Source organism: Camelus dromedarius, chromosome 8 (genome assembly GCF_036321535.1).
Source record: "Camelus dromedarius isolate mCamDro1 chromosome 8, mCamDro1.pat, whole genome shotgun sequence".
NCBI classification, from domain to species: Eukaryota; Metazoa; Chordata; class Mammalia; order Artiodactyla; family Camelidae; genus Camelus; species Camelus dromedarius.
The window spans coordinates 31,206,336-31,221,438 of record NC_087443.1 but is presented as its reverse complement, the minus strand read 5'-3'; the positions used below and the strand labels follow the sequence as shown (position 1 = coordinate 31,221,438).

Here is a 15,103-nt window from a genome sequence, read left to right as displayed (position 1 = left end):
GGCTGAAAAGCCTAATCAGTACCTAGGCCTAGCTTTATGTCAGTCAAGAACAAACCTCTCCCTGGGCCCTGTTCAGGCCAGGGCAGAAGAGCATGACAGAAAATTCCATTTATTGACCTCCAAATATAATAAAACTAAGAGCTCTGCACCACGTGTTTTAAGGGGACTTTTTAACCTTGTTCCCACTGCTATGCTCATTGAAGTCAGCTTGCATCTGTTTCTGTAGCCTCTGAATCTGTTTTCTGGGCGGCTAAAAGGACTTCGTGTGCACGTTTCCGTCGCAGCCTCTCAGCATTTGTGATCACCATGGGATGCAGAGGGAAAAAGCCAGAAAGACCTAAAAGTAACAGGATTTTCATTATAACAATGGAAGTTAATGGTTCCCTGGGAACTCAGCCTCACTGAAATGAGATCTAAAAGAGACCCGATCTAGTGCACGGATTCAAAACAAGTTCCTCACTTGCCAAAATGTTTTACCTCTTCCCCCAACTCCCTTTCCTCCACTTACTGCAAGGATGTCGTCTACTTCTTAACACTAGTCTCCTTACTTGAAAAAAAGATAAACTGACAGCCATTCAAGACACAGCATTCCCATTCCTCAGCATAAAATTTCAGTCACCCAAAAAGTCTCACAAAGGAGTCCACAAAAGAGATATCCAGATTCAAAATGGCAATTAGATCAAATTCAGTTCTCAATCCAGCCCTGATTACTCTGGAAATAATGTAAATCGTTATTAATTCCCATCATCTTGGAACTGACTTCAATTTAAAATCCCCTCAATGATCTAAGGCTAAAGCTGTTACCTAGAAGCTTTTCCACAGGCTTAGAGAGGTGAGCCCCACAGCCAATCCAATGCCGGATCCGATCCAGGTTGAGAGCAACGAGTTTCTCTCCATGACTGTTGGGCATTGGATCATAGGAGCCCAGCTGCTCCACGAAACGGCCATCCCTGGGACATTTGTTGTGAGCAGCCACGATGCGGAAGAAAGGCCGGTTGGTACAGCCACCCAGGGAAAGGCGGATGGTTAAGTGACCTCCACGGTAGGCCTTGCAGAGGAGAGTAGCTGTAGAGAAGTAAGGGGTTAGGACACAAAAACCGAGGAACAAAATGGACAAAAAGAGGTAATAAACTGAAATGTCCTTACTTCCAATCAATTCTGGCTTAGATCCCATTTTCTCTGTGAAATTTCTCTTACGCACTCCAGCCAGAAATGACTTCTTCCTCATCCCCCAATCCACTCAGCACAGGCCTGTCATTTACTGGCTCTGTACCATGTCCCAACTCTGCTGCCTCATCTATAAACTTAGTGTCATTTACCTCACAGGGTTTCCACAAAAACTTAAAAAAAAAAAAAAAGACACGAGGGGAGGGTCAAAAGTGTGGCAGTTTGTTTCAGGTTCGGGTAGCCTCTAGCTCGCTTAGGAGAGCGCAGTTCCACCCGGTCCCGCACGCCCCCTACCCCCGCGACCGCCCAGAAGGTCTCCCGGGGCCTCAATCACTCACTGAGCTGGACCATGGCGCAGCCGGCGGGCGCCGGGGCCTGTGCGCCAGTTGCCACGCGTCGGAGCTTCCCGCCGCCCGCGCGGATCTCCTCGACCACCTGGGACTGGGCCAACAAACCACGGGAAAGTCTACGTAGCGTAGCCGCTGGGATCGCCGCTCTACGACCCCGACCCAGGATCCTCGGTGCCGGAAGCGAATGGTCCACTCGCCCCACCTCTTCCGCTCTCCGCCCCTCACTTCCCAGAACCCCAAACGTGAATTCCAACTGCTGCAGTAAGGGGCACTGCTAGCTCGGGTAGCGGTGCGAGCCGAACCCTGTGGGTTCTCCTGGCCCTCACTGGCCTGAGAGTCCCTGCCGCAGGGAGGAGTATTGGGAGACTCCCGGAAGCGGCTGAGAAGTGCTACACTGCTCCATGAATCCATCTTTGCAGCCAACGTTTTTTGAGCACATTAGGGCACAGTGCGGAGAACGCAAAGACGGAAGGGCGCTGTCCCTGTCCCCAGGAAGCTGACAGTCTTGTCTGGGAGACGGTGAGGTTATACTAGAGTAATTAGGGGTGGTCAATACACAGTTCTGAGGTGAGCAGGAGAGAAAGTGAACCTGATAATTCCTTGGTGCCTCAGGAAGATTTCATAAAGGAAGTAGCGTTATGGCTGAGACTAGAGAAGGACTACTAATATGCCTCTCACCTTCCCTCCTATTCTCCCACCTCCCTATTCTCTCAGCTTTCTCCTGTGAAAAATAAAGGGGTGGAGGGCTTTAATTCTGGTTTTGCTGTGCACTGATCAAGGACAGGCAGGAGATACGGTTCCTTTGTCGTAGCTAGCCCTAGAATAATAGCTTCTCAGTTATGAGGAGTTTTGCATCTATTACAGGGTAATGGACTCTTCATGGAGCCTTTGTGGTTTAGATTCATAAAGATACCTTCAGCAAAGACCACTCTATTCAGCTATTCCCCGTTGGATCCAAAGGATCTGGCCATAACTAATACACTCTTTGCCCTAACGCAGTGACCCAGCATAGCTTGCTTCCTGTAGGCTCACCTTAGAAAATGCCTTAATTCCAAGTTACAGTAAGTGAACCTGGCCAGGGATTTCCTTCAAGAGTGATCCTGATAAGCTTTTACGAGAAACCCTAATAATGAGCCCACCATACCTTAATTTTATATATATGTATATGTGTGTGTGTGTATAATATATATAAATTACATAATTATATTCTTATATATACCTCAGTATACTTTAGCTCCAGAGCCACACTGATGAATTCTGAACCTCTTATTTACACTTTATTACCATCCAGTTTACTATTAACCAGTAAAACATCCAATAGCACAGACATTCAGTAAGATAGCCAATAGAAATAAATAAGTGGGTTTCAATTTATGTTGAAGATCCTCTTTTTCTTTTTGAAGATTCTTTTTTCTTTCTCCCCAGTCCTCATAAGGTGAGACATCCAGGATTTAATTTCTCTGGGAAGGAAAGGAGCTCAGAGCCCCATACAGAAAAGTCTTCAGGTGGACGGATATTAGAAAGATGGATTTCCAAAGCCAACTGCTTCTTGTACCATGTGGATCTCTGCAAGCAGATTCTCATCTTTCAATTTTAGCTGCATCGAGAGGAGGAAGGGAAGGACACATTCATACCCAATGTACCTACATGGAGACCCTTCACTTACGGGCCACAACTGAAAAACATAGTTCCTTGGGGTGGGAATGGCTCTTCCTTTATTCTCTATTTCACAGTAACTCTATTAAAAAGGCCTCAGAACATTGTGCTGGTTACATGGATGTATTCACTTTATGAAAATTCATCATGTGGTATGAATACACAATTGGGGGGGTTGTATAATAACTTTAATTAAAGTTTATTTTAAAAGAGTTTACCATATTACCCAATATATCTTGACTAATGTATAATATTCCCATTTGTCAAGTGAAAGAAAGAAATCAAAGACAGATCTGAATTTAATATTAATATCTAGATGTACAGTAGACACATCTAGTTGCCTACTGAAAACCCACTCTCTCTTCTTTTACTAACAAAATCTTCATTTCTTTTCAGGGCAGCAATGTAGCCAAAAAAAAGCCACATTTCCTGCTTCCCATGCAGCTAGGGGTTATTTCAATTGTGGCCAATGAAATGTAAGGTAGTCATATCTCTAAAGGGAGGTGAAATAGGTAGTATGGCCCCTTTGACCTTTCCCCGCTTTGTTCTTTATTGTGCCTGAAACATGGATATGATGGCTGAAGCTACAATGGCTGTCTTGCAACTATGAGGGATGGAAACTGCTTGCTATGGTTGGTGGAGCAGAAAGATAGAAAGAGGTCAGGTCTCTGATGACACTGTGCAGCTGTGGTACCAGTTCTGGACTTTTCATTAGATGAGAAACATTAAACTAATTTGTTTAAGCAACTGTCTTCCAAGTCAAATTACTTGCAATCATAACTGATAGACTAGACCAGGGGTTGGCAAACGATTGCTCATGAGCCAAATCCAGCCTCTACAGCCTTGTTTTTGTAAGCAAGTTTGAAACACAGCCACGCTCATTTGTTTGTGTATTGTCTATGGCTGCTTTTGTACTACAAGGGTAGAGTGTAGAAGTTACAATAGAGACCACTTGGTCTACGGAGCCTAAAATATTTTCTGTTTTGCCCTTTACAGAAAAAGTTTGCTGACCTCTGGACTAGACCAACACCGTTATTTTACATATGAGGAAAATGAGACCCAGGGAGGTTAACAAAAGATCTCCCATGGTAATATGTGGGTGATTATTCCAAACCCAGCAGCCCCATGATAATGAAATGCTGGAAAGTCAAGTCCTGAATTAATCCAGCATCTTCCTCCCAGGTTCTCAAACTCAGTTCAGTACAAACAGCAGAGGTGTCTGCATCATACCTTCATTGTGTACTTGTAGGCCTGCTCAGCTTCTAGTTGCCGTCCAGCCTGAAAAAAAGAGCACCACCTGGTGACAATGGCACATCATACACATTATGATGGGAAAATACATTGCCGCTATTTCTACCTAAAGCAGAGAATTCCATGTCTTCTTAGTTAAGAACCTCTGAATTCAAAAAGGAAGCAGGAAAATGAAACGTGGTAGGGAAAAGCAGATATTCTTAAATACATATATATGTATGTGTCTGTACGTGTGTGTGTGTGTGTATGTGTGTGTGTGTGTATGTATGTGTGTGTGTATATATATATATCTCCATTTCAAAAAGCTTAAAGACAACTTGGCCTCTTTTTTTATTTTTCCTGAAAGCACCATAAGTCATTTGTTTCTCTTAGGATTGAAGCTATTTTGTTAATAATAGCTAACAATTGCATAGTGCTTGCTTTGTGGTTTACATTTTTTAAATTGTGTACATTTTTAAGTGCTTTACTTTCATACACACTATTATTTATATTTATATTATATATTATTTATGTGCCAATATTATTTATTATTCCCAGTTTACAGATACAGAAACCTGAGCACAGAGAGGATAAATAACTTGCCAGGGTTATAAAGCTAGTAAGTGGGAGAGCCAAGGTTTTGAAACAATGCAGTCTGGCTCCAGAGTCCAAGTTTTTAACTACCAAATATACCCTGTCTCTATGCATTAGAGAAAGCAGATACTGGAATTACTTCCATGCAGATCTGGATATGAGACAAGAATACTACTTCTCCTACTTGTTTCTTGCATGAAGTACTCATGTAGCACTTAAGTAAGAATAATATGAATTCACTATGACACTTCACAAGTTTGAGCATAACAAATTAGCCACAGTATGCAAAGTCACTTGGGAAAGCTTAAATACATAAATTTGAAAACCACAAACTGTTCAGGTTAGAAGGGAACTTAGAAAATATCAAAGTCCAATTCCCTTATCATTGCTAGTCTGATGAATTTTTCACTAGTTCACAAAAGACGTCATTACCCAAAAGACTTTCCTACAATGTCTACACTTTGAAGTTTTCCCACCTGAAGTTCACTGAATTCCGGGGGCATTTTCCAGCCCATCTTCCTTTCCTATCATTATTACTTTGGTTTCACTTCTGTCATAGGGAGGCAGAGGCCCAAAGGATGGAAGGATCCAGAACAGCCAAAACAATTTTGAAAAAGAATTTTTTTTTTTGCTATTATGGAAAATGCTGCAGTAAACATCCTTGTACATGTCTTCTGGTATTTTCCTTAGGAATGTATCTAGATATAAAATTGCTAAGTTGTAGATATGAATGTGACTAAATAATGCCATGTTGCACGTCAAAATAGTTGTACCACTTTACATACACTAGCAATCAGGAGAATTCTTATCATTGTGGGTGATATCAAACTAATTTTTGCCAATCTTATGGGTGTGAATTGCTGTCACATAATAATTTTAAATTGCATTTTCATGATTACTAGTGAAGCAGAACTTCTTTTCATATATTTATTGACTTTTACAATTTTTACTTCAGCCAATTATATATTTCTACCCTGTGACCATTTTTCAATCAGATTGTAGGGGTTTTTTTTCTTACTGTATAAACTATTTCTATATTCTGAATATTAATCCTTTATTAGTTATAAATGCTGCAAATATTTATAATAAAGAAAGTCCCTAAGCTTTATTCTAGTGCCCTTTGTTGTACATGAATTTCCAATTTAAAAGTTGTTAATTTATTGATATTCTTATTTTTGCCTTGTGCTTTTACAGCCATAAGAAACCTGGCACACCTCAAGGGCAAAGAGGTATTCTCTATATTTTCTTCTAAACAGCCTAAAGTTTTAAGATTTAGGCCTTTAAACCAGCTGGAATTGTGTGGTGTGTGGGGTGTGTGTGTGTGGCTGTGTGTGTGTCTGTGTGTCTGGTGTGAGGTAAGGAACTGCTTTTTTTTTTCATATGGATAGCCAATTACTCCACCACTATTTATTGAATAGTCAGTTCATTTATTTCTCATTGGGGGAGGGGAGCTGTATAATCTTTTAAAAATAGATTTATTGAGGTATAATTTACATACCATAAAATTCACTAATTTTAAGGTTCAACTGTGCAACCATCACCACAATACAGTTTTAAAAGGTTTCTATTACTCCCTAAAAGTTCCTTTGTGCCTGTTTGCAGTCAATTTCCATTCCTACCCTTGGCCCTAGAATCACTGATATATGTTCGTCTCTATAGTTTTCCTAATATCATATTTATAAATGGTACATATAGTATATACTCTTTTGTGGTTTGCTTCTTTCAATTAGCATAATGTTTCTGAGGTTCATCCATATTGTTGCATGAATCAGAATTTCATTTTTATTGCTGAGTTGTAGTCCATTACATAAATATACCACACTTTGTTTATCCATTCACTGATGGACATTTCGAGTATTTCCAGTCTTTGGCTACTATTAAATGCTGAAATGAAATAGAGAAATCTTTGTGTGGACATATGTTTTCACTTTCCTTGACTAAGATACCAAGAAGTGGAATTTGCTGGGATATATGGTAAGTATATGTTTAACTTTTTAAGAATCTGCCAAACTGTTTTCCAGAGTGGTTATACTAATTTGCAACCCTGCCAATTTCTCCACATCCTTGTCAACACTTGGTATTGTCAGTCTTTTTGATTTAAGCTATTCTAATAGGTGTGTAGTGTGTATCAATTTGCATTATCTTAATGAATTATATTTTAAATTGTTGACATAATTTCCAATTAAAGTTATAAGAATAGTCCTCTCCTCTCTGTATACACATGCACACATCCACAAACATATACATTTACACATATGTAAGTATATATTTTAACTTTTCCTGAAGCATTTGAGAGTAAATTGCAGACATGGTGCAGTTTTAGACTTCAGTAAGTTTCCTAAAATCAAGACGTTCTCTTCTATAACCACAGTACAATGATCAAAATCAGGAGATTAGTATAAATATAATACTATTATCTAATCTATAGACCTCATTCAGATTTTTCCAAATGCCCCAATAATATCTTATATAGCAAAAGAAAATCCAGGGTCTTGTATTCAATATTCATGTCTTATGTTTCTTTTAACTGGGAGTTCTTGATTCTTTGTGTTTCATGATATTGGAATTTCTCAACAGTACAGGGCAGTTACTTTGTAAAATATTCTTCAATCTATATTTGTCTGATATTTCTCCATGATTATATCAAGTTATGAATTTTTGGCAGGAACACCACAAAAACAATGTTGTGTTCTCAGTGCATCCTATTAGGAGGCATATGCTGTTTATCCCAATGATGGTGATGGTAACTTTGACCATTTGTTTCGACTATTATCTGCCAGGTTTTTCTGCTACAACATTACTGTGTTCTCCCTTGTAATTAATAAATATCTTGTTGGGAAATATCTTGAGACTATGTAAATATCTTTTTTTTTAACAAACAAGTTCACTCCTTTTAATTAACTCGTTCTCACCACAGCACTGTTAAAGTTGGCATCTATTCTATAGATGAGAAATCCCCGTTGCATACATTAATAGGTGGTCCAAGGTAAGAGGTAGGGCAGTGCATTGACTCCATGCTTCCGGCTCTACGCTCCGTGGCCTTCGGGACTGTAGCTGCCTGCGGAGTATACACTTCAGTAATATTCATTCCAGTGATTTGTGAGAGGCTCTCTTGGACTCCAGTCCCTCCTGCTTAGCCCATGGTGTTTGCTTCAGAACCTGCCACCAGTGCTTTCACAGCCATCCTGATATTTCAACTGGTAAACCACAGGGATGGGCTTGTATTCACCATGCTTTAACTTGTACTTATTTCTGGTGGGCCAGACAATAAGTTGGGGAGGGACTGAGCTCTCAGGTGGCATCCTGAGTATCCTTCTAGCCTCCTGATTAAACCTTCCTTTGGAAGGTATCAGGGGCCTAGGGACTCACTTCTTGCAAGGAGGCATTCTACTTCCTCCATTTCATCTTCAACTTCCTCTTCCAACTCAGGGTCTTCTGAATCCTCAGGAAGCACAGTGTTCAAGGCAGCACTTTTCAACAAACAGACTGTCTTAATATTTGAGAAGCTGCTCAGGTCTTTCAGCTTCCTGTCTCTCATATGCTTTTAATCTTTGCACACCTTTCGAAGTTCTCATTATACACCTCTTCAGTCTCATAATTCATGATCATTTCTTCTTTATTTACACTTAATTTCCTATTTGTGACTGGTTTTTTTTCCCCAACATCCCCTGGTTTTGCAGTCTGGTGATGCCTCCTCACCTCTGGAGGGAATTTGCTGGGGGGATTTCTTATCCTTCAAACCAACTCATACCGCACTGTATGTCCTCAACTACTTTGTTGAACTGGGCCAACCAGGCAGGGGAGGGACCATGCCCCTCATAGCTGTTGTTTTCTACCTCATCATCTTCAACTTCATCCTGGTTCCTATTCTCCATCAGCTCAGCTCCCTTTCTCAAATCGCACTGTATGCCCTCACCTACTTTGTTCAGCAGCGGGCTAAGTGGGGCATTATAGGGGAATAATCATACCCTAATAGCTATCAGAATCTTAATAATCATCATCAGATTCAAAGAGGTCACTATACTTCCACCATGGGCACACTGGTCCTTTACTGCTTTCTGATGAACGTTCAGGGAATTTCCCAGTCATCATAGCGCTGACTCATGTCACCTGGGAGGGGGAGGGGGCAGGTCCATTTTTAAACTGATAAAACCTTTTGGGAAAACTATCAGAGATTTCTATTCGTCCTTTTGTTAGTAATTCATTTATGCCTGCAACCTTATAGTCTACTTAGCCTTGATTTTTATCATTGGACTTTTAATAGCTTTTCGAGGCCATATATGACATTTTTGGTAGCTCGACAGCATAAGTGGAATGACTATACAGTTCCCAGGCTTGAGCTCCTGAATGTGAGAGCACGGGGAGGCAGAGAGGTGCTGAGGAGGGCAGAGGTGAACATCTCGCCTCCTCCAAGTCTAATCCACCATCCCACTGCGCTGCCCTTACACAGCTCCCCATGCAGTGTTCACAACCCCAGACCAAGACCTCATCCCCATGTGCTCCTTCATCGTGGGGCAGGGCACATAGGCTGGGCTTGGTTTGTGTGGCCTGGGCTGGGGTCTACTGAGCAGCTCAAAAAGTGGCACAGGGAGCCCACCCCACTTGGAACCTCCCCTGGCAGTCAACCCTAGTCCACCCCAATCCCACTTGCCTGAGACCACAAAACCAAACTGCCTCACTCCCATTTTTAGAATCTCCTTTCCAGACAAATGTACCTAAGCATATGATTTACAAGCACATGCTAAGTAGACGCTTCCCAGTCATGGCCTCTCCTTTGTATCAGTATAATGACCAAATCTGAAGCTCATCAAACTATCATGCATTAGTGATTGGTGGCCTTCCTCCTACTTCTTCTTCTACTTGGTCCCTCACCTCTTTGCCCTACAAAGACATTGTGTAAGGATAACAAACACTCACTTTCAGGCAGACCAGAGCCAGATATGCCCATACTTCAGCATTGTAGTTGTTTAGCGCGTTGGCTTCAGAGAGAGCATCCTCAGCCTCTGTGAGCTCCTCCAGCTTGACAGAAAAAGAAGATGCATGAGTTGTTAAGTAAGAGTACTTTTCACATAAGCCAGCTGGAGTTTATTTAGCTGAAAATACTGTCTTTTATTTTTAGCAAAAGAACTCTTTCTTCAAACAAAATTTTATGTGGTGGTGTTCCAATATATGAACCAGTTTAAAGTAGAACTACACTAATTAAAAAGTCAGGTAGGAGAATCCGGAGGCCTGCCAGCTGGGCTCTCAGCTTACATGCCTCTCTTCTTCCTTCCCTCCATAGCAGGCCCATCAGGGCATCCTTGAATCATGGAGCTTCAGGTGCCAGGTTGGAAAACCAGAAGGATTCACTATCATGAGTGCAGTGATCAGTGATTTCTCTGGACACAGTGGGCTGTCAGACACATCTGTAGTTCTTCATTTACATTGTGCATCCCTTTCTTGAGGTTAAAGTCCTATTAGCCTGTCAAAGCACTATTGTTCAGAAAGTTTCCCTTTCCCCTAATGTTAGTTATTAAGAGCACAGTCCTGAGCAAAAAATACAATATTCAGAGATTCTAGGGTGCTCCCTGAGTTATGGGCACATGGTTACCATTGCTGCTCCCTAAAACTAGGAGTTAGCTTTGTAAAAATCTTCCAAAAGGCCACCTAAGGAAAGGATAAAGTACTTCTCTCTCCCCCGTAAAATAGCTCTTCCCTTTTTCTGTTTTAGAAAAGAAAAGAATGCGTTTCTAGGCCCAAGACAATATGATGTACAGCCTTTCAGCAATGCCTATACCTTGGTCCATACTTTAACTATCTCAGAGATATTAATTCATTATTCAATCAACCTATATTTGCTAAGAATTTACTCTGTCAGACAGTATGCTAGATACTGAGAATAAAGAGATAAAACAGAGCCCTTGCCCTCAAAGAGTTCAGTGACAGATATGCAAAGAAAAAAAAAAGAAAACTCAAACACATGAACAGTTCTGATACAAAACAAACATGTCTATAATAAAAACATATATATAATCTAGTGGAGAGACAATGGAAAATAGGAGTAATTCTAACCTAGATTAAAGGATGGCTTCAGAGAAGAAACTGCTACAGTGAATCTTGAAAGATAAATAGGAGTTTACATTAAGTAACTACTAAGAGAGATAAAGGGGGAAATTGATGGGAATATAATCATTGTCAAAGACTTTAACACTGCATTAACATCACTGGACAGCTCTTTCAGACAGAAAATAAATAAGGCAACAGGGAAATTAAATGATACAATAGAAAAATTAGATTTGGTGGATATTTTCAGAACATTACACCCTCCCCCCAAAATAGAATATACATTGTTTTCAAGAGCACATAAAACATTTTCTAGGACTGATCATGTACTTGGGCACAAAAGAAGCCTCAACAATTTTAAGAAGATATAAGTTATCTCAAGCATCTTTTCTGATCACAAGGCCATGAAACTAGAAATCAACTATAGAAAAACAAAGGAGAAAAAAATGACAGCATGGAGATTAAACAACATGCTACTAAAAAAAACCCAGTGGGTCAATGATGAAATCAAAGTTGAAATTAAAAAATACCTTGAGACAAATGATAATGAAAACACAACCACACAAAATTTATGGGGCACAGCAAAGGCAGTGCTAAGAGGGAAGTTTACAGTGATACAGGCCTTCCTCAAAAAAAAAAAAAAGAACAATCTCAAATAAACAATCTAACCCACCAGCTAAAAGAATTAGAAAAAGAAGAGCAAAAAACCCAAAAGTCAGCAGAAGGAAGGACATAATAAAGATCAGAGAGGAAATAAATAAAATAGAGATTAAAAAAATAGAAAAAAATCAATCAAATCAAGAGCTGGTTTTTTGAAAGAGTAAATAAAATCAACAAATCTCTGGCCAAGCTCACAAAGAAGAGAAAAGAGAGAGCACAAATAAGCAAAATAAGAAAGGAAAATGGAGAAATTACAACCAATAACATAGAAATACACAATATTATACAAGACTATTATGAACAACTATATGGAAATAAAATGGATAACCTAGAGGAGATGGACAAGTTTCTGGAAATATACAGTCCACCAAGACTGAGTCAAGAAGAAACTGACCACTTGAACAAACCGATCACTAGAAATGAAATCAAATTAGCAATAAAAAATACCTCCCTACAAATGAAAGTCCAGAAGCGGACGGCTTCACTGGGGAATTCTACCAAACAACAAAGAAGAATTCATACCAGTCCTTCTCAAACTCTTCCAAAAGATTGAAAAGGAGGGAATACTCCCAAACTCATTCTATGAAGCCACCATCACCCTGATACCAAAACCAGGCAAAGACACTACCAAAAAAGAGAATTACAGACCAGTATCACTGATGATCACAGATGCAAAAATCCTTACCAAAATATTAGCAAATAGAATCCAAAAGCACATAAAAAAGATTATACACCACAATCAAGTGGGGTTCATCCCAGGGACATAAGGATGGTTCAACATACACAAATCAATCAATGTAATACATCACCTCAACAAAAGAAAGGACAAAAACCACATGATCATCTCAACAGATGTAGAAAAAGCATTTGATAAAATCCAACACCCATTTATGATAAAAATTCTCACCAAAGTGGGTATAGAGGGAACATATCTCAACATAATAAAAGCTATATATGACAAACCTACAGCCAGCATAGTATTCAATGGTGAAAAGCTCAAAAGCTTCCCACTAAACTCTGGGACAAGACAAGGCTGCCCACTATCACTACTCCTATTCAACATAGTCTTGGAAGACCTAGCCACAGCAATCAGGCAAGAGAGAGAAATAAAAGGGGTCCAAATTGGAAAAGAAGAAGTAAAATTGTCACTATATGCAGATGACATGATACTATACATAGAAAACCCTAAAAAGTCCACACAAAAACTACTAGAACTAATCGAAGAATTCAGCAAGGTAGCAGGTTACAAGATTAATGTACAAAAATCAGTTGCATTTCTTTACACTAATGATGAATCAACAGAAGAAGAAAGTAAAGAAACAATCCCCTTTAAAATAGCACCCAAAGTAATAAAATACCTAGGAATAAATCTAACCAAGGAGGTGAAAGACTTATACATGGAAAACTATAAAACACTGATTAAGGAAACTAAAAAAGACTTAAAAAAATGGAAACATATCCCACGCTCCTGGATTGGAAGAATCAATGTTGTTAAAATGGTCATACTGCCCAAGGCAATCCACAGATTTAATGCAATCCCTATCAAATTACCCAGGACATATTTCACTGAACTAGAACAAATCATAATAAAATTTATATGGAATCACAAAAGACCTAGAACTGCCAAAGCATTGCTGAAGAAAAAGAAAGAGAATGGAGGAATAATCCTCCCGGACTTCAGTCAATACTACCGAGCTACAGTAATCAAAAAAGCATGGTATTGGTACAAAACAGACATATGGACCAATGGAACAGAATAGAGAGCCCAGAAATGAACCCACAAACTTTTGGTCAACTCATCTTCGACAAAGGAGGCAAGAACATACAATGGAATGAAGACAGTCTCTTCAGCAAATGGTGTTGGGAAAACTGGACAGCAGCATGTAAATCAATGAAGCCAGAACACTCCCTTACACCATACACAAAAATAAACTCAAAATGGATCAAGGACTTATACATAAGACAAGATACAATAAACCTCCTAGGAGAAAATATAGGCAAAACATTATCTGACATACATCTCAAAAATGTTCTCCTAGGGCAGTCTACCCAAGCAATAGAAATGAAAGCAAGAATAAACAAATGGGACCTAATGAAACTTACAAGCTTCTGCACAGCAAAGGAAAACCATAAGTAAAACAAAGCAACAACCTACGGAATGGGAGAAGATTTTTGCCAAAGATGAAACTGACAAAGACTTGATTTCCAGAATATATAAGCAGCTCATATGACTTAATAAGAAAAAAAAAACAAACAACCCAATCCAATAATGGGCAGAAGACCTAAACAAGCAATTCTCCAAGGAAGCCATATGAATGATCAATAGGCACATGAAAAAATGCTCAGTATCACTAATTATCAGAGAAATGCAAATCAAAACTACAATGAGGTATCACCTCACACCAGTCAGAATGGCCATCATTCAAAAGTCCAAAATGACAAATGCTGGAGAGGCTGTGGAGAAAAGGGAACCCTCTGACACTGCTGGTGGGAATTCAGTTTGGTGCAGCCACTGTGGAAAACAGTATGGAGATTCCTCAAAAGACTAGGAATAGACTTACCATATGACCCAGGAATCCCACTCCTGGGCATATATCCAGAAGGAACCCTACTTAAAATGACACCTGCACCCCAATGTTCATAGCAGCACTATTTACAATAGCCAAGACATGGAAACAGCCTAAATGTCCATCAATAGATGACTGGATAAAGATGTGGTGTATTTATACAATGGAATACTATTCAGCCATAAACATGACAACATAATGCCATTTGCAGCAACATGGATATCCCTGAAGAATGTCATTCTAAGTGAAGTAAGCCAGAAAAAGAAAGAAAAATACCATATGAGATCACTCATATGTGGAATCTTAAAAAAAAAAAAAAGAATAACAAATACAAAACAGAAATAGACTCATAGATATAGAATACAAACTTGTGGTTGCCGGGGGGGAGGGGGTGGGAAGGGACAGACTAGGAGTTCGAAATTTGTAGATACTGACAGGTATATATAGAATAGATAAACAAGATTATACTGTGTAGCAAGGGAAATATATACAAGATCTTGTGGTAGCTCATGGTGAAAAAGTATGTGACAATGAATATATGTATGTTCATGTATAAGTGAAAAAGTGTGTTCTACACTGGAAAGTGACACAGCATTGTAAACTGACTATAACTCAATAAAAAATTTTAAAAATAAAGATAAATAGGAGTTTTCTAGCTGTACAAGGTGAAGAAAAGCATTCCAGGTAAAAAGAATTTCATATACAGAGAAATGGAGGCTTCAGAGAGCATGGCATGCTCAGGAAACTCTTGATATACCTGTGTGGCTGGAGGAGGAAGAGAGAGAGAAAATAAAGGAAGGGATAAGACTAAAGAGTTAGAAAGAGACCAGGTCATTA

The 15,103-nt window shown here is 39.5% G+C and overlaps 2 protein-coding genes across 8 annotated transcripts in view; both read right to left on the bottom strand.

Annotated features, from left to right (window-relative positions):
- Positions 1 to 93: 93 nt before the first annotated feature.
- Positions 94 to 1,717, bottom strand: MRPS16 (mitochondrial ribosomal protein S16). Of its 2 annotated transcripts, XM_031462187.2 has the most exons (4): positions 1,506 to 1,717; positions 1,147 to 1,340; positions 805 to 1,065; positions 94 to 337 (listed from the first exon to the last, which is right to left on the bottom strand). In XM_031462187.2, the coding sequence occupies exons 2-4, from the start codon at positions 1,226 to 1,228 to the stop codon at positions 204 to 206; spliced, it is 477 nt and encodes a 158-aa protein (XP_031318047.1). In that variant the 5' UTR covers positions 1,229 to 1,340; positions 1,506 to 1,717; the 3' UTR covers positions 94 to 203. The 2 variants fall into 2 exon arrangements, with proteins under 2 accessions (XP_031318047.1, XP_010982466.1); XM_010984164.3 differs by lacking the exon at positions 1,147 to 1,340 and having other exon boundaries at positions 1,506 to 1,715.
- Positions 1,718 to 2,770: 1,053 nt separating this feature from the next.
- The window catches only part of CFAP70 (cilia and flagella associated protein 70), a 71,948-nt gene continuing 59,615 nt past the window's right edge, over positions 2,771 to 15,103 (bottom strand). For all 6 annotated transcript variants that reach the window (XM_064488058.1, XM_064488063.1, XM_064488061.1 and 3 more), the window contains 3 exons: positions 9,915 to 10,016; positions 4,404 to 4,451; positions 2,771 to 3,114 (listed from right to left, as the gene is read on the bottom strand). In XM_064488058.1, coding sequence (XP_064344128.1) covers positions 3,034 to 3,114; positions 4,404 to 4,451; positions 9,915 to 10,016 — 231 coding nt within the window. In that variant the 3' untranslated portion in view covers positions 2,771 to 3,033. The remainder of the gene's footprint in view (positions 3,115 to 4,403; positions 4,452 to 9,914; positions 10,017 to 15,103) is intronic.